The following is an 18,566-nucleotide window of genomic DNA, read 5'->3' on the forward strand; positions in this document are numbered from 1 at the left end:
GCTCCCTCCGCACCTCGCAGGCTTTGGGAGCGCGACCGCGCCGGGTGCGCCACCGGGGCGGGGCCCGAGGCCACCCCCGCAAGACCACGCCCCTTGTTGTGTGGCCGCGCCCCCTTAGCATCTCCCGTCCCGTCTGCTCCGGCCCTCGGGGGCGCGAGGAGAGCACAGCGCAGCGGAGATTGGCTGCCCCGCCCCTGCCCCGCGCTGATTGGTGGGAGCGCCGGCCCGGCGGGATTGGCCGGTTCGAAGAGCAGGCGCGGCCGTGCTGCCCGGCCATGGAGGTCGTGCTGTGCTCCGAGCACGGTGAGGGGCGGCCCGGGGGCTTCCATGAGGGGCGGTGTGTGGGGGGCTTGGTCTGACCAGTTCCGTTCTTCCCTGCTCCGCAGGGTCCCTCTGCTTCCTGAAAACGGGCGTCCGCGATGGCCCCAACAAAGGGAAGAGCTTCTACGTGTGCGGGACGCAAGGCCCCGCTGCCTGCGGCTTCGTCCTCCCAGCGCCGTAGGTGCAGGGCAGGGGCAGGGGCGGCAGGAGGGGGACGATGCGACAGGGGGCACACTTGGCTGTCCTGAGGGAAGTTCACTGCTGTGTCAGCAATCGCAAACTTGTTTTCTTACGTAGCCTTTGTTTTGTCGCAAGTGATTGCTTTGCGGTGGCAGTTTCTTGGGCAGTTCGTCTTGGCTGTATTGTTCCGCTTCTCCTTTCCTCCCTTCAGGGTTCCTGCTTCTCACTGCTTGATCCATGAGGGGTGCGTGGTGGAGCTGCAAGTCCTGGTTCAGCAACCGGACAGAGATGAATACCAGTAAGTTCCTCAGATTTTTAAAAATCCGAATGTCTGCCTTCAAACGGGTAAAACCTGTGTTCCTTTTTACTTCTTTATCGTATGTTTAGTGCTTAAAATAATATGTTCTCAAACTGATTCTGACTAATGGCCGTTTACGTCAGAAAATCTTGAATCCTGTGATTAAGTAGTTTTTCTGTTTTTTTTATGGTATCTTTGAAGACTTACTTTGTAGGATGCTGCCTCTTAAAAATAAAGATTGTTATTCTTAGGATCAGGAGGCTCTTAGCTCTCTTTATTATTTATGAACAAGTGAGAGTTGAACTACCAATCATTCAAAGTGAAAACAGGGGTTTATTGCACATGTTGAAACAAATCATGTTGGAGAACCAGAGAGAACTTGCAGTTTCCTTCTAGAATTGAAGAGAGTCTGAGCCCTGAGGCCTTCACTTACCCTGCTTCCAAATGTTTGCCACTTTTATTAGCAGTTACATCTAATAGTATAAACCTGGGTCATCAGATAATGTTTGTTTTTAACAGAATTGAACATGGCTCTTTGATTGGAATCATCCAAACTCAGCATCAAATTCTCCAATGTTAGTTCTGATAAAGTACTTGCAGCAATCTTGGTTGGCTGCTAATTTAAAAAAAGAGTTGTTATAAAGATGAGGTAGCCTGTGCAGTTTAACTAAAAGAAGAGTTGTTTCCTTGCACCTTGAAATCATAAGATGCTTCTAAGGCTTTAAACATAGACAGTATTTTTGCCTGAGCAGTTACTCTTATATTGCAAAAATTTAGAAAAACCTCAAACCCTAGGAATCTTTATTCAGAAAACACTACTCCTGTAAAAAGCTCTGATCGCAGCCTTTTGTTATGCAAAGGTCTGAATATAAAGTACAGACTCGTAGAACTTGTCTGTGATGTTTTTGGTGCAAAGTACTTTTAAAATAATGCTTAGAGCTTCTTCATTGGCTTCTGGGATTGAAATCTTGTTTTAATCCTTGGGTAGGTTGTTTTACCGATGCCTCAAGAGTAAGTTGAATGGAAAGAAATGGTGTGGAAGCTTCCCATGGCAGGTAAGAGTGTTTTGTTTGTATTATATCGCCTTACTCTGGCATGGCTTTTCATGCCGTATACCATAATCACCTCTGAAACTACTTAGTGGAAGATTTTATATTTTCCAGCCATCTCTAGATGAGATTTATCTTCTAAGTTGTGTGAAGTAATCAGTATTCTTCAGTCTTAGAAGAAGCTTGGATTTGATTTCTAGCTTTTTTTCTAGAGATTGTGCTATTGGGACTTGATCCCAAAAAACAATGGGAATTGTAAGAAAAAGTAGAAAACCAGCATTTATTTTGGATTTCTTATGAAATGTTATCCTGATTCTGTTAAAATGATAGGAAAGATGATCTTGGTAGAGGATGAAGTCTTGCTTGAGGTGATAAGGTTGTATGTGTTATTAACAGGCTTTAATAATTTGTACAGTAGCATTTACTGCCATGTACATATTGCAGGATCCAAAAGCTACCAAAGTGTCAAACCCCTTGGAATCCCAGCCCAGAACAGAATCTTTCTTCAATCCCACTAGTCAAAGAAATCCATTCAAAGTGCTAGATGAGAATCATGCACCATCATCCTGGAAACAAATGAAGCAAAGAAATGGAGAGGAAATTAAAGCAAAAGGAGATAAAGCAGAGAATGAGAGTGTGCTGGTATCACATAAAGAAAAGAAATTGACCTCTGATTCCTCCATAGAGACAGTACCTCTGGAAGAGCTCAAAAATAAAAAGATATCATCCACAGGAAGTAAAAGTGACCCAGAACTTCAGGAGACTACAGTGTTTGAATCCAAACTTCGCCTTTCTGAGACCAGGAAAGGGAAAAATACACTTTCAGAGGAAGAGAAATATGGTGGCAGTGCCAGGGAATCCAAGAAGCCTTCGGATTGTGTGGACAAGGAGCCAGGCACGAGATCAAAACTCTTACCACTAAGTCTTGGAAAGCAAAGTACAAGTACCAAGCCTCCAGGAGAGGAGCAGCTTGGAGAAAAAAGCTTAAAAAGTTGTCGGGATAAACACACAAGAAAGAAAGATTGCAATGGTCAGAACAATGGTGAAATGACACCAATGTCTAAGGAAGATGTCCCTTCCCCAGCAGGAGCACAGTTGGCATCAGAGTGTGCTGCCCTGAGGGGAAGGGCAGAGGCACAGCTTCCCAATGCACAACTCGGGCCAGGGCTGCCACAGTCTCCTGCTGAAGCCTCTGCCAGTGATAGTAATAAAGAACAATTTGTTTGTTCCTCATCAGGTGAAAGTAAACCTGAGAAATCAGTTGAGATTCCTTCAGGAAAATCAGGAAAGAGTGTGCAGGGGACACCTTTGCCAGGAGCAGCAGCATCATATCACATGGAAGGATCCCAGGACCCTAAAGTGCTTCATAACCGTCTTCTACTCCAGCTGAAACAGAAAAAGGTCATTATTGTACCTATTATTTGGGGGTTTTATTGTTCTGTTTTCAAGGTGATTTCTGTTACTCATGACAGGTATCAGAATATGTATCCTCACAGCAGAAACTCAAAATGGGGCTTAGGAAGATGTGGCATGGAAGGCAATTCAGCCTTTGTACAGACTGGTTGTAATAAGCAGATACAGACCAATAACTTCAACGGTAGTACAGTCTTCTGCCTTTGGGGATGCTCAGTTTTGACCCACCTGAGGTTGTGTCTTGCCTTTTACCCTGAAAATAATTTGCATAAAATGGAATAGTGCACAGCCAGTTTAACCTTTGTAAATAACATGGCTGTCTCTTGGCCTTGTGCAGTAGGAATGATTTAGCTATGAAAGCTTACATTGGGGTGAAATAAACTACTTGCCTGTTTGCTTTTTTTTTTTTTTTTCCAAAAATTGCCAATCACTATGTTTTACAGTTTTCATTATGATCCCCCCCCCCCTTTTTGTCTGGAGTTCAGAACAGAACTTTGAAATGAAGTCATAACTGTTGTTTGTGCAAGCATAGAGAGAAAGGTGCAAGTAGGTTAAATGTTTTGAATGTTTTGAGAGATGTTAAGATTGTCTGACTCACCTGCCTGTTTCATAAAAAGGAGGAATCCCTGTGTCCTTCCATATTTTCTAATGAAACACTAATGGTTAGTTTTCTAAAGAACCCTAATGGTTAGTTTATTTTCTCCTAAAAGACTGTTTAATTGCACTGAATGGCACTGGAAAGCTTTTGGAGACTACAGAACAGTATCTAAAAGCAAATTAAAATGGGACAGGATTAGTTCTTTTTAGACTTTTGGTTTCTTTCTTTTTTGCAGAGTACATTGGCTACAGTGAATGTTCAGGTGCTGCCAGATAAAGGGGAACGCTTATTAAAGCAAGTGCAGGATTTGGAAGCTGCACTCAGTGCTTTTAACATTTCAACAGCAGATACTAGTGAAAAAGGTAGGGCTAATTTTTTTTTTCTCCAAAAGTTTACAAAGCAGTTTGTCTTAAAATAGTTGTTAATATGCAAGAAGCATAGCATATACTTATATATGGCCTGTGGTCTATAAAACCACCCTCAACAGGGTCTGTTGAGATTTACTGAAGAGGAAAATTGTTAATTGCAAAGTACATGTCTGGGAGCTGATGAACGGAGCAAGTCAAATGTTTCCTCTGTAATGTAGTGGCTTCCCAAGGGAATTTCCTCCCACCCTTAGGATCTAGGTTTCCAGCTTTGGCTACATGACTAAGACAGGTATCTCTATGAGAACATGCCAATGAAGTGTTCACTCCCTCTGTTGCATTATGAATCTGTGTAGTTCATGCATGTTTGTTATCACTGAATATTCCAGCTACCAGATTCAAAATGGGCTGCTTCCAGTGTGCCACTCCTGAGAGAGAAAAGCTCATGAGCTCTCTTGGCCCATTTGTTCTTGGATATATAGTTTTTGTTTCCAAAATATTGAGAAGAGACATGGCTTCAATATTAATAAATTATCTGGAACAGGGTGCAAAACTGACCTTGTTTGCACTACTCTGATCACAGCTGCAGAATTCACTGTGTTGCTGTAAACCACATACTGAGGCTGCAGCTGGACACATTGCCTGTCACACCAGCAGGCCGAGAGCACATGTTCACAGTTGCAGTAGCTCAGGTGATGTGGTAATCTGCTATTAAACTGGTGTCACCACTTCATAGTATTTTGCAAGCAGACTGTTGGGCAAAATGAAGGCTCTTGTCTGGGCTGTAGAGCAAGGCTCTTGAGATTCACTGTCCAACCTTTTCCACCTGTGATTCCTTTCTCCTTAAGGGCAGGATAGCACAAGCAGCAGCTGCTGTGAAGAGTCTTTATCTAACCCAGTTGGGAGGCCAGGTGGTACAAAGTCGATAGCACTTCTCCTGCTTCAGGATCCTACAGCAAATGCCTCTGCAGGCTCACAGAGTCACCTCTCAGCTGCTGCTACTTTGGGTTCCAGTGGCCAAAGTTTTGGAAGTAAGTATAGAAAGACTTTGCTATTACAGAGAACCCAGTTAAGTACGATTTCTGAAATAATCCTGCAATTTGTGGATACATGTGAGAGTACTAAGCCTGTTTTGTTGCTGCATACTATCCCTCAGGCATCTGTAGTCACTGAAGTCAGTCTCTGGGGTGAAAGATCTGTTTGGGAAAGTTAGCTTTGTAGACACATCTCTGGTACTATATCTTTGCAGTGAGTGTTGGTGTGCAGAATCTGTATGAAGAAAGAATGACAGAAGACCGAATCAGGGCTGTACACAGTGCCACATTTGAGGCTATTAATCATCTTCACAAATCTCTAGAATCCTGTCCAACAGAGGAGACAGCAGCTGAAGATCCCTCTGGACTGAAGGTGGGTTGGCAAGGACGGAAGCTGTCATGCTGATGAATGAATCACAACATCTGAGTGGTACTCTAGAGCATTCCTTCCTTCCCACTTTGACATACTTTGCATCCTGCTGGAAGGAGATACTCTATTTAGTTCCATCCATGTTGTTTGTATGTGACTGGCAGAACAGAGGTGTGAGGAACAGGCTGAGAACTTCATTTTTCATTCTTCCTGTTGAGCTGCAAGAAATAATCTTTCAAAAAAGGTTTGCAGGTGATTACGTTCATGGAATGTGATGGACTCCAGAGTAGTTCTGATCTGTTTGAGGTTATATACAAGGTATTGGAACAAAGGCATGTGCCTCTACAGGATGGTGTATAGATGCATATATGTTGTGTCACTTGTCTTAGGACCTTTTCAGTGGTGGGGAAGGCCACTGAAGGTAGTATGTAGTCCCTCTTCCTGTTTTAAGAGTCTGTAGGGGGTCTTAGACTCGGTGAGAAAAGGGGAAGTGTTCTCAATCCCTTTCCTTGACAGTGGTAGCTGTTGTAAGCAAGGCAATCTGGGGTGGATTTTCCCGCTCAACAAGCCATCATTATCTGCTCTCTGAGAGCACTCTGAGGCATTAGGCTGGTTAGCGCAGGAAACATTAGGAAGACACACATATGGCACTGCTTACCTCCTGTCTGCAGAAGTTGCTTACCTTGAGTATCCCAGCCCCTGTGGAAAAGGATCAGGTAGGTAAACTCCGTTTAGTAGGATTGTAGTAAAATCCTACTTTACTGATATGAAACACCTCTTAAAACAGTTGAACATGGCAATTGGTACAGGAAGCAGAAGTGTCTAAATTTTGCCAGGTATTTCCTTCAAATCCTCTGTCTCACTCACCCCCTCAGGTCCCACTGCTGCAGCACCAGAAACAGGCGCTCTCATGGCTCCTCTGGAGAGAGAGTCAGAGGCCGTGTGGAGGAATTCTGGGTGAGCAACAGAATGGCAAAGTGGATTTTGTGGGGCAGATCTATGGCAGCAAAGTTGTGCATGTAACTTACTTGGAGGCCAATAACTGGTTATTTTGTAGACATGTCAAAAGGTCTCGTTTTCTGTGCCCTATTACCAAGTACAGTTATTAACCAATTGCTATATCATACCCTGACATTTTCATCTGTGTATTTTTGATTTTCTGGGTTCCCCAGGACACTTTCTGTTGTAGTATTTCACTCAGTGTAGATCCAAGGGGGCTCATTTCTGCAGGTGATAACTTGCGTGTGTCTTTTTGCAGCGGATGACATGGGCTTAGGGAAGACTCTAACCATGATTGCTCTCATTCTGGCGCAGAAGCAGCTGAAGACAGAGAAAAGAAAGGAGACATTAGAAATATGGCTATCCAAAAATGGTACAGAATTTTTTCCATTCTACAGCACATGCATTATGATGAAGTGCCATCTGAAATGCCTAAAGCATTATAGGTTAAGGGGTTGTAGAGCAACACACTGTATCTGTGCTCATATTCCTTCTGCAGGAAGCTTTCATTTGGCTAAATTGTACTGTGCCTCCTTACATGGCCTTTCTCTGATCAGGGTCATTTTTGTCTCCCATTGGATGCGTAGGATTTTCCAACTCATTACTTTATATTGTTTGGAGATCTTTTTTTTTTTAAGGATTTCCTGAAGTAGTTAAAGCCAGCATATCACAGAATCACAAGGTTGGAAGAGACCTTCAAGGTCATCATGTCCAACCTATTCCCTGACACCTCAACTAAATCATGGCACCGAGTCCCACATCCACTCTTTTTTTAAACACGTCCAGGCATGGTGACTCCACCACCTCCCTGGACAGACCATTCCAGTACTTTATCACTCTTTGCATGAAAAACTTATTTCTAATATCTAACCTGTATTTCCCTTGATGCAGCTTGAGACTGTGACCTCTTGTTCTGTACATTGCTGCTTGGAGAAAGAGACCAACCCCCACTTGACTACAACTACCTTTCAGGAAGTTGTAGAGAGTGATATGCTGGGTTTGCAAAAGATTTCACAGTTTTTTAAACATATGCGTAGTTTTCATAGGGACTTCAAATAGTTACTACTCCCCTCTCTGTAACTGATCTTTTTTCTTTCCAACTCTCCCCCAAAGATAATTTTTATCTTGTCCACAGACACTGGGGATGTTAGTGCTTTTTTAAAGAGTATTGCTTCTGTGTCCACAGTTTGCACTGTCTGTATCCTCATGGAATTGGTTGGACACTCTTCTCAATTGCAAATTCCAAAGATTCTGTCTTTGTTCTAGTCTAATGTGAAGACATTGAAACTTGTCTGCAATATTTTCTTTTAGACTTCACTATTATCCCTTCCCATGGCACTTTAGTTATTTGTCCTGCATCCTTGATCCATCACTGGAAGAAAGAGATTGAGAGACGTGTGGTCTTTGGCAAACTGAGGGTCTGTCTGTACCACGGGGCAAATCGAGATAAGCATGCAGAGGTGTAAGTGCTAAACCATAAATATGACTGAGAAAAACAAAATACGATAGCAAGGGACACCATTTATCAAAATTGAAATGAAAGTGGATGTAGAATGATGGGAGAATGTGAAGTATTAAAATGTGGAAGGGCCAGAAAGTCAGACTGATGTTTGCTATCAAGGTGTATTTAGTAAAACATTTATGGCCTGTGCCCATGCTCAGTGGTTCTGGTGGAGGCTGTTGTTGCTTTTGATAGCAAAATAAAGGTGTATATTCTCCAAAAGAGAATATAAAGATTGTCAATGGCAGTTTCTTCCATGCTTGTGCTTGGTAGTTGTATTTTTTAATGTATATAATTCAGTGTGTCTTCTAGACCTCTTCAGGCCATGCTGAGCAGTATTCCTGGGTGCCTGGCTCTAAGTACGGCTCATGCCATGTGGTGTGCATTCTGATCAATGGGCTTTTCCTGTAATCTTGAGCTTGATGTGTCTACTTCCAGTATCCTTAAAATGGGGACAATGTGTTTTTCCTGTTTAACTGCAAAGAAGCTCAGTTTTCTGTAAAAGAGTTTCAGCTTGTGTAGCACTGTGTTGTTCTTAAATGCATACTTCAGCATGCATGTAGTCTCTCTTGCAAAAAAAATTCTTATTCTTGTTCCTGATTACTACTTTCTTTTAATTCAGGCTTTCTGGATATGATGTTGTTGTCACAACCTACAGCCTTCTCTCCAAGGAGATTCCCACAACCAAAGAGGAGGGGGAAGTCCCTGCTCAGGACCATGATGTGGAGGTGAGAAGCCATAATGTCAATAGGGAATTGCCTTAAAGTTTTGTTCTCAGGTGTTACAAACCATTGTTGTTTGAAGTAGCACCTTATATGTGCTACAGTGAGCAGCAACTTGATTTTTTTTTTTTCCATAAACCCCTGTTAATTATTTTTGTAAAAGCAAAGTGATGAGAGGAAGTGCTGTGAAGTGGAGCAAGAACAGATATATTCACAATATATATGTTCTGTAGAATTATAGAATATGTTACATTGAATTCAGACAGTTGAAATGTCTTGAAAAGTAATTTCAAGAATGCAATGATGAATCTCATTCTCCTTTTGAGGTGAAAGAGTAGTAGAATCTTCTGTTTGTTGCTTGAAGCACTAATGCCACCCCAAACTACCAGAAACCTCAGGCTCTGGGTCAGTCTGAACTGAGACTGAGGCAGCTTCCATGCTGCCTTGAAGAAACAGCAGTGTGCTGGCTGGACTATGAAAATAACAATGTGATTGCTGAGTGCTGACTGAAATGACTACACAGTGTAGAGGAAGTCTCTTGCTGTCTCCTACCTCTCTGCCCAGCTCTAGATGTAGCTCTTGAAGAAAACAGGACTTGGAATTTTCTGAAATTTCTAGGTGGCATCTATAAAATTTTGAGAGATCAGAATAATTATATGTGGTCCTTCATCTCAGCATAGCAAAACTTTACTGATAGGAAACACCTCTTGAAACAACAACATTATAAGATAAAATGTTAAAAGCAAGAAAACGAACAAAATACTAGAAATTGTTATTGAGATCAGGCAAATAAGTTAGTTTTTGGCTTATAAACTTAAACGTGGAAGCTTTAAAGAGATGATTTTTGGAGACTATTTCTTACATGACAGTAAGAACACAAACTGCTGCTGACTAACATCACAAAAATACTTTGTGCTGGAAAAATGTGTTTGCTTGTGCCTCCTTAGAGAACCTAGGTTTTGATTCAGATTATAGTATGCTTTTTCTTTCAGAGTGGATCATCTCCCTGTTCCCCTTTGCTCAGGGTAGCTTGGGCTCGAATTATATTGGATGAAGCTCACAATATTAAAAACCCACGGGTTCAAACCTCTATAGCTGTGTGCAAATTGAGAGCCAGTGCCAGATGGGCTGTCACTGGGACGCCAATACAGAACAACTTGCTGGACATGTACTCTCTGCTGAGGTGAGCTGGCTGCACGTGACACATGGGCAGGGATCCAGTTTTAGTAATTCTTCTCTGATGAAGTGCTGAAGTTGTTTCTAAGTTTGAGATGTCTTTAAGATATGTGGAGTAGTAGGATTAGTTATATTAATGGTTAGCACCATTAGGTACTAGGATTAGTTATATTAATGGATTGCAAAGGCTGTGGTGAGACATTGCAAAAGTCTGACCATGTGTTGCATGTAGCTTTTCTGCCTCCATGGAGAACAAAGGGGAAATTACCTTGGATCTCCTTTGTCTTCAGGATGAGTATGCACAAAACCAATTTTAATGAACAGAGGTTTTTTGAGTTAATCCCTGTTGTTACCAGGGCATCCTGGGAGGACCTTCTTGGAGTGTTGTGCTACGAGGGCATTGAAGGAAAGAGTGAAAACTTTGGATTCTCTGAACAATGATAAACAGGTGCTCCTCATTGCTGAGGGAGGAAAAGTTACAAATGGTGTTGTAGAACCAGAGAGAACTTGCGTTTGAGATTAATTTTGGATAATTGAAATTAACTGTCAAGTAAGAAGTTTGCTATTTTGAAATAACCAATGAATATGCTTTTTGGCAAGTGCATCTGGATGTCCTTTGTTTGCTGGTTGTGCTTGAAACATAATGGGCTAAGAGACAGTGATGGGTACAGAATCAGAAAGAGGTACTTACAGTATTAGTGATGGTAGGACATCTAAGCAAACAAGTTATCACCACCATTACACTGGAAATTAATTACTGCTTCCTGGTCATGCAGTTACAGCATTTGGAAATGGTTTGTTTTGGTACAAGAAGTTTGGTTCTGGTCACTCCAGAGTAAGTGAAGAACTCTTCTTCCCTTGGTATGAAGTCTCTTTCCTTCCTGTCACAGGTTTCTACGTTGCTCTCCTTTTGATGAATACAAAGTTTGGAAGTACCAGGTAGATAACAACACAAGGAAGGGAGGGGAGAGGCTAAGCCTCTTAACCAGGAGTCTCTTACTGCAGAGAACTAAGGACCAGCTGGATTCAGCTGGCAAGCCCCTGGTAAGAGCTTTACCCTCCAAAACTGTACCATCATTCCATTGTTTTCCTTGCAGCAGACAGTTAGTTATTTACATGCATAAATTTGTTAATGGGTGGGGTTTCCCATCTGCTGCAGCCTCTTGAGCAAGAGAAGCAAATGTCTGTGGGATGATTTGGTTGCTTACCCAGAAAGCAGAATTAAAGAAAATAATGAAACCTTTCAGTTATAAATCACATATTATTTATATCAGACCAAAATATGCCAAGTAATTGCATATAGATGGCCACTTAGTGGAAAGTTAGTCTAGATCACTGGACTAGCCTAGGTCGGAGAATCCAAGCTGCCACATGTCAAATGGACCTGGTGTGTGCTGGAGCATTGGCTTTCTGCGTTGCTTTTTACAAACAGTCTGTTGAATGGAATAGTAGTCATAGGTGTTTCTTAAGCCTTTAAAAGGTATAGTTTTAGTCTACTGTCTGATTTTGAAAGGGGAAATGAGGTACTTTAACAACACAAAAATTTATCCCTTTGTGGTAGTTGTTGAGCAGTCCATACATAGTATGAACTTGTTATTGGATGAGCTGGAATAAAGATTTTATTGTGAGTGTTAACCAGGCTCCTTCGAGTTCTGTGAGTGTCTGTTTTGTCATAACTGCGTTAATACATTTGGCTTTAGTGAACTAACAGCTATCTTCTGAGATTTAGTGTGTTTGTTGTGTTAAATCTTGGATTGCTGCTGTTTGTGATGCTCTCTAAGACTTGCACTACATACATCTGATCCTGTGAATTTTCACTTCAGGTATCTCTGCCCCAGCGTAGGACGCAGTTGCATCAGTTAAAACTTACAGCAGAGGAGCAATCTGTGTACAATGTGCTCTTTGCAAGATCCAGGTATGAATGTGGGTAGAGATATGGTATTTTGTGGGTTTGTTTCTTATTGATATGGAAATCAGAGGAGACATTCACTTAGATGAGGAGGGCTTTTGGATAAATTCCTGTTAATTTTTTTTCTGATTTATCTGTCTAGTGTGTTTGAAAATACACTGCTTGTTCAGGTAGCAGGCAAAACTGATTAATTTCTTTTCTCCCATATATTCATGCCTTCTGTGAGCTCTGTATTCTAGCCTTACACTTAATCTCACTGATTTCAAGACTCCAAAGACTTGGAATTGCAACAAGTAGTTCTTAAATGATGATGTGTGAGCACCTGTAAATGAGAGAATTATAATCTTTGCTCTGTGATTCTTGTACAGTTAGGAATTATGCTGGCCTCTCCAGATAGCAGTAATGCAAGCCAGCATCACTTTGTGTTCTCCTAGGCTCTTTCAGCAGTCTCACTGTAAAGACTTTCCCTTCCTTTTAAATATGGATTTAAAAGTGTTCTCATACTCAAAAGGCAACTTGCTTTCTCTTGTGAATTACAAAATGCATCTTTGGTTTTGATCATACTCAGGTTAAACAAGACTGGGTTTTTTTTGGTGATCATTTTTGTGACTGAATGATTAATAAAACCTTCCTTACCTTAATGCATCATCAGCTTGCTAAGCTCAGGTCCCTCCTGCCTTTTTTCTTGCTGTGAATCCCAGTGTCTTTGTCTTTTTTACAGGTCAACACTACAGTCATACCTAAAGAGACAAGAGCAGAAAAATGAAGACAGAGAGTATGATGGTGGTAATCCGTTTGAGAAAGGTTTGAGCATGCCCTCGCCTAAAAACATTTTCAGAAGTGGCTCTTAAGTGCACAGCTCAGAAGGGGGAACAGACCTGGGGTCAGGACTTGGAAATTCTTCAGAAAATGCTCCCCTCGTGTTCCAAAGACTTATACCTTAGAATACTAAGTGTGTTCTCGTCGTTGTGGCTCTGGGAAAATCTCTTAACCCTTCTGGGCCTAAAATTGCTTTTGAAATAAAGGTCTAGTTGCTCAGATAACATATGTCAGCATTAATGTATGGTATATCGTACTCTGACTCGTGTTATCTTTTTTTCCTTTTTTAACTTAAATTGGGGGTTGATGAGTTCCTGTGTTAAATCAGGTATTTGCTTGCCTGTTCATTCTTGACTCCTCTTTGTGAACCTCTTCCTGGAGGTGGATGGGCAGTACTCAGAAATGCTTCCAAGAGCTCTTGATGTTTTGTCTTCCTTCCTTGGCAGTTGCACAAGAGTTTGGAGTCAGTCAAAAGGAATTTCTAGCAGGCTCACAAAGTGCCTCCCAGGTCTCAAGTACTGTCCATGTCTTGTCCATGCTCTTGAGGCTCCGTCAGTGCTGCTGCCATCTCTCCTTACTGAAAGTGGTAATTGCATTGTAGTGGTGTGGGGGTTTTGTGGGGGTTTTTTCAAGTGTTTATGCAAGTTAACAGACTTGGTAACACCTTTGTTTCTCTTAGCTATGAGAGTATGAATAGAGTCAATTTTAGAACTCTCTGTTTTGAAGCCCAAGATGTTTTAGATGGGCTTACCTTCTACTGAAGAGTTCATCAGCATAACTTATACGGGCAGCTGTGTCTTTGGAAATACCTTTATTTGGACAAAAAGGGAACTAGAATTTTAATGGTAAAAAAGTCTTAATCTTAACATAGTCTCTTGAAAAGTGCACAAGTGTAGCCTGTTTCAAGGGCTTTTGTATTGGAGAGCTCTGTCAGTGCTTTGAGGTTGCCTTGCATGAAGCAGACTAATCTTTCAGGAGTTCTCTGCTCTGAACTATATATATATATATAGCAGCTGTAGAGAGAGTTCAGCTGTTAGGGGAACACGCAGGAATTTATGTGCTAACATCTGTAATCCTGCAGTTGTTAAATGCTGAGGCACGGGGGGACTCCAAGGAGACTGGACCACAGGAAATGGCTAAGCTCACATGCTTTCCATACACTGCGCCTTTTGGGGCAGAATAAAGGTCCAAAGGAACGGTTTGATCCAGTAGTGTTTCTTAATTGTTCTGTCTTCATATTGCATAGCAGCCTTCAAACCCAGTGTCCTCAACAGATACTGTGCTGACTGGATCAGTACTAAATTTGATCTCAGATTTGACTGTGATCTCTTATTATTTTCCTTTCTTCCCACAGGCTCTGGATCAAGTTAACTTGAAAAGTGAAGGCCTTGCACTCTCCATTGAGGAACAGCTTGGTGCTTTGACACTGTCTGAGCTGCAGACTCCTGATTCCAAGTCAACAGTCTACCTCAATGGCACAGCTTTTGAAACAGATATCTTTGACATCACCAGGGAGAGCACCAAGGTATTCTGGTTGTGGCATTCTTACCTTCCTTGAGAAGCTTGGATTTCAGCACTTTGCCTCTTAAATGGTAATTGCAGATCAGGCTAAGTTGCCAATTGAGATGAAATCAGATGAATAGGTTGATAGCCTGCTGAGCCCCTTCTGGGAACTCCAACTCCTCACACGTTGAGCAGTACTTTTAGTAAAGCTGTGACAATGTGACTGCTGAAAAACTGTAAGTGAAAATCTTAACCACTGGATTCCCAGAAGCTCAGAAGAGCTTGTATGTGAAATCATGGTGCTTGTGATGAGCAAGAAAAAAGAGGTGGCAGCAAGAGGAGAGGTTGCAATAACTTCCCATAGGAAGGCTGGAATCCGTAAGACAGGCTTGTATGATTTGATTTCCTGGCCCTGTTTTCTGTGGGGAGTGTTCTTACCAATGACTATTAAAATCTCTTCAAACTCTAAACACAGAAGAAATTTCAGTTGAAAAGCTATTTTGATCACTTTCTACTTTTAATAAGGAATATCCAAGCATGAGCTGGATTATGAGAGCAAGCAGACTAATGTTTTGGATATTTTTTTTCCTGTAGATAGCTCAACTCTTGGCCGAATTGAAAGCCATTCAGAGTCACCCAGAGCCTCATAAAAGGTTAGCAACCATGTCCTTTTCTTTAGTCATAGTGATTGAGAGAAGCACATTGTTTCTTGAGAACAGCAGAAATAGCTTAAAATAATTGAATACAAAACTCATGGTATGATAAAATGGTGTCGGTACTGCAGTAGTTGAACATAAGTCTTGAGGAAAAAAAGAAGTCTAAGACAAAAGAGGGGAATTTAAGATACAGATAAGGGAACATAAGGGAATGTGCGAGAAGTCTCAGGCCTTGAGGCCCAGGAAGCCTATTATCCAGAAGTAGGATTGGGAATAATTTTGTTGTGATGAGAAGTATTTGCCCACCCTACAACCAAAAGTGGAGGACTAAAGTAGAGATTAAAACTGAACCTGGTAGAGATAAAGGAATGCATTGATCAGAGGACCTATAGAAAGCTTTTTTCCAGTCTTTTCCAAAAAGTATTCCCTTCATAAGAATGGGAGCACCAACATTGCTTTTGTTCCCTTTCAAGAAACTATTAAACAAGTTACTGCCTCACAAACTGTTTAGTCCAACAAACTGGAGAGTGAGAGGCTATAGTGAATCTAAATTTGGTGTTGGTATTGATTTTTGTGATTTTCAGAAAAAGCTATGTTGTGACTCAGGTTTGTGGTTGGGAGGTGAAAATGTAAAATCCAAAAATAGAGGTGAAAGTTATAGACTTAATTTATATGAAGTTTATTGGTTATTAGTCTTTCACAGTAAGTTCTACCACTACACCTCTATTTCTGAATTGGGAAGGGGCTTGGCTCCAGTTTGCAGTGGGGAAGAGTGCCTGAATTGTTGTGTCCCCTTGGGTGAGGCACTGCAATGACCAAACTGATTCAGTACCGAGTGCTGGTTGTGAACTCCCTGTTCTCTCTCCAGCGTGATTGTCTCTCAGTGGACAAGCATGCTCAAAGTTGTAGCTGTGCACCTGCAGCGCCTGGGGCTGAAGTATGCCACAGTGGATGGCTCTGTCAATCCCAAACAGAGGATGGATGTGGTGGAAGAGTTCAATAACAATCCCAAAGGGCCTCAGGTATGCGTTCAGGGCAGGGAAGTATTCCCTAGCCCTGCTGTGAGCAGTTGTGATGTCTGACTCAGTGGTTGTAAACAGGTTCCTTAACTCTCTTTTGGCCTTTGAAGGTAATGTTGGTCTCATTGCTGGCTGGAGGCATTGGACTGAACTTGACTGGAGGAAACCATCTCTTTCTCCTTGACATGCACTGGTAAAGAGAAATACAAATTCCATCTTGGAGAGGATATGTAGGGCGTGCTGCTTGCTTTGTCGCTGGATGTAATGTTTGATGCAACTGGGTTAGGCGGGAGGTGTTTAGCTTATATTTGGGGTTAGTGGTTAGTTGGGGGAAAGTGTTTTTACTGTGGCCTTCATCTGAGATACTGATTTGTCAATCCAGTGCTCACTGCCCTGAAATACAGTACTCTAGGGGCAAGAAAAAATACAGGAATATAACAGCAATCCAGGTATGCAGCTCTGTATCACAAAATGCTGCGGGGACTTGGCAGTCCCTGGCTTAATTTCTTACAGTAATAGAAGTGGTGCAGTAATGCCTACAGGCAGTTTGGCTTGAAATAAATCAATGGTGTCGAGCATAGTCTGTAACTGGGCACAGCTAGAGTACCTTTGGGTTTTACATATGAGAAGAGTGTGTGCAAGCCCCTGATATTTGTGCTGTCTCATCAAAGTCACAGTCGTGGATTTTTTAAACTAAATGTTACTCATGAGAACTTAAAAAGCAAACGAAATGTTTCTCATACAAAACCAACTGCTAAGTAGTAGCATTAAGGAGATGCTTCTACAATATGGAGGTTACACCAACAAGTATTCCCTGTAACTTTATCAGATGGACCCACCTCTTATGTAAATATTCCTGAGTGATGGCCTTTTTCACTGGGGTTTGCCTTTTTGCTTCACTCTCTTTCCTTACCACCTACTCAGCTTTCTCTGAGTAGCAACTGTTGGCCAGGCTTGGGGCTACATGGACCAGTGGTCTCAGTCATGCAGTTGGCTTTCCCAAGGCAAGGGGAAGTACAGTCAGGGTGAAGGCTGGCCATCAAGCTGGTAAACCTGAGGTAGCCTGGGAGCAGTTTTAGTTCTACAGAGGAAGAAAACAGGATTCCCTGGAGGCAGGAAAATGAGTAAACTGTTTTGTTTTGTTTTTTTTTAATTACCTTTTAGGAATCCTGCTCTGGAGGACCAGGCATGTGACCGCATTTACCGAGTGGGGCAGAAGAAGGATGTTGTGATACACAGGTCAGCATTTTACTTTGCAGAAGGAGGAGCTGCTGCTTATATACTGTCTGGCTTTAGTCAGTGAGATGAGACCTTGTTTTCTCTACTTATAGCTAGACACAAGGTCTGACAGTGGCATTGAGATTTGGGCAGTGAGATAAACATGTTTTCATGTGTTCTGTGTGGCACTTGCATGCATGTGGCACAGGACAGCATGTTGCTGTCCTGACAGCTAGCAGGGTTTCTTGTTTTTCAGCCTGTGGATTATTGGGGGTGTCCTGTTCATTCCTGAGAACAGTTTGGGCACCAAAAGATTTCTCTTAATTGAGTGGAGATTTTTTCACTGTGATCCCTAAGCCGGAATCTTTCTAGTATCACTAATAAAAAACACATAAAGCATTTCTAATAAGTGGCAAAGTTGACTTTTATAAAAAGCATCTGTAACTAAGTACTGAAAGATTAAATTAGTTGTTGTAAATGCACAGCACATTCAAAGACTTGAATCTAAAATGTTCTTTTGGGTACAATGTTTTTTGTATAATAGGTGCCATCAGTTATCATGCAATAATTACAGGATTTTGTCACACAATTGCTGTTACTTCAGATGACCAAAGTTGAGACCTGAAGTGCATCAGACTTATATTTGAAATGCTATTGTGGTTGGATATGAGGATAGCTGTTTTCTGTTCAAAGGTTGTCTCAGTTTGAGACAAAATAGGAGGAAAATATTTTGTCAGTCACATAATTGGCTAATTATTAATTTCTAAGTAAGATTAATCTTTTGAAATGTACTGGGGAAGTGTTTGAATAACACTGATTTTTTTTTGTAGCACTTGAGATGGTGTGGATTTGTTTTGTCCTTTTTTAATTTTTTTTTTAGATTTGTCTGTGAAGGAACGGTAGAAGAAAAGATCCTACAACTCCAGAAGAGGAAGAAAGGTCTTGCCCAGCAGGTTCTGTCAGGCAAAGGAGAAACCTTCACTAAGCTCACTCTGGCTGACCTTAAAATTCTCTTTGGCATCTAATTATCATTTGCAGTACCCAACAGAAAGTAATTTATACCTGTGAATAACTGCAGATTTCATCATAAGGCTTCTGTTCCGAGGTGGTCGTTTATTTTGAACAAACAACTACATTTTTGTAACTGTTCTGGAAAGTTATCAACTTCTAGTAGCTAGTTTTACTATTGATCATTTATACAAAAGTTAATAAAGTTTTAAGGTATTGTTTTGAAACAAATGGTTCTTGGTTTTCTCTGAATGCCTTCTACTTAGAATACTGTTCAGGACAGGAGATGCACAGGCCTAAGTGAAACAAGAACAAGGGAAACAAATGTGAGGTAGGGAAGTTCAGAGGTTGTGTGGGCATGAAGAAAGAGAAAAAAATTGAGCATGATTCTGTAAGACTATATACATT

General features: G+C 41.5%; 1 protein-coding gene and 1 long non-coding RNA gene across 2 annotated transcripts in view; one reads left to right on the plus strand and one right to left on the minus strand.

The window, feature by feature from the left end:
* The first annotated feature begins 149 nt into the window (after positions 1-149).
* The window catches only part of TTF2 (transcription termination factor 2), a 19,676-nt gene continuing 1,259 nt past the window's right edge, over positions 150-18,566 (plus strand). Inside the window, exons 1-23 of the mRNA XM_071433384.1 lie at positions 150-303; positions 387-498; positions 713-799; positions 1,788-1,854; positions 2,293-3,249; positions 4,095-4,221; positions 5,073-5,255; positions 5,474-5,631; positions 6,504-6,585; positions 6,887-7,000; positions 7,939-8,089; positions 8,751-8,856; positions 9,843-10,033; positions 10,917-11,070; positions 11,850-11,941; positions 12,657-12,739; positions 13,201-13,340; positions 14,109-14,279; positions 14,852-14,910; positions 15,782-15,935; positions 16,043-16,125; positions 17,097-17,171; positions 18,031-18,566. The exon at positions 18,031-18,566 is cut by the window's right edge and continues 1,259 nt beyond it. Coding sequence (XP_071289485.1) covers positions 276-303; positions 387-498; positions 713-799; positions 1,788-1,854; positions 2,293-3,249; positions 4,095-4,221; positions 5,073-5,255; positions 5,474-5,631; positions 6,504-6,585; positions 6,887-7,000; positions 7,939-8,089; positions 8,751-8,856; positions 9,843-10,033; positions 10,917-11,070; positions 11,850-11,941; positions 12,657-12,739; positions 13,201-13,340; positions 14,109-14,279; positions 14,852-14,910; positions 15,782-15,935; positions 16,043-16,125; positions 17,097-17,171; positions 18,031-18,175 — 3,519 coding nt within the window. The 5' untranslated portion in view covers positions 150-275 and the 3' untranslated portion in view covers positions 18,176-18,566. The remainder of the gene's footprint in view (positions 304-386; positions 499-712; positions 800-1,787; positions 1,855-2,292; positions 3,250-4,094; positions 4,222-5,072; positions 5,256-5,473; positions 5,632-6,503; positions 6,586-6,886; positions 7,001-7,938; positions 8,090-8,750; positions 8,857-9,842; positions 10,034-10,916; positions 11,071-11,849; positions 11,942-12,656; positions 12,740-13,200; positions 13,341-14,108; positions 14,280-14,851; positions 14,911-15,781; positions 15,936-16,042; positions 16,126-17,096; positions 17,172-18,030) is intronic.
* The window catches only part of LOC139592964 (uncharacterized), a 4,558-nt gene continuing 4,235 nt past the window's right edge, over positions 18,244-18,566 (minus strand). The window contains exon 2 of the long non-coding RNA XR_011680151.1: positions 18,244-18,566. This exon is cut by the window's right edge and continues 3,378 nt beyond it. This is a non-coding gene — a long non-coding RNA (uncharacterized lncRNA).

This window comes from Agelaius tricolor, unplaced genomic scaffold (genome assembly GCF_023055355.1).
Source record: "Agelaius tricolor isolate 1412-34295 unplaced genomic scaffold, bAgeTri1.0.p SCAF_9, whole genome shotgun sequence".
NCBI classification, from domain to species: Eukaryota; Metazoa; Chordata; class Aves; order Passeriformes; family Icteridae; genus Agelaius; species Agelaius tricolor.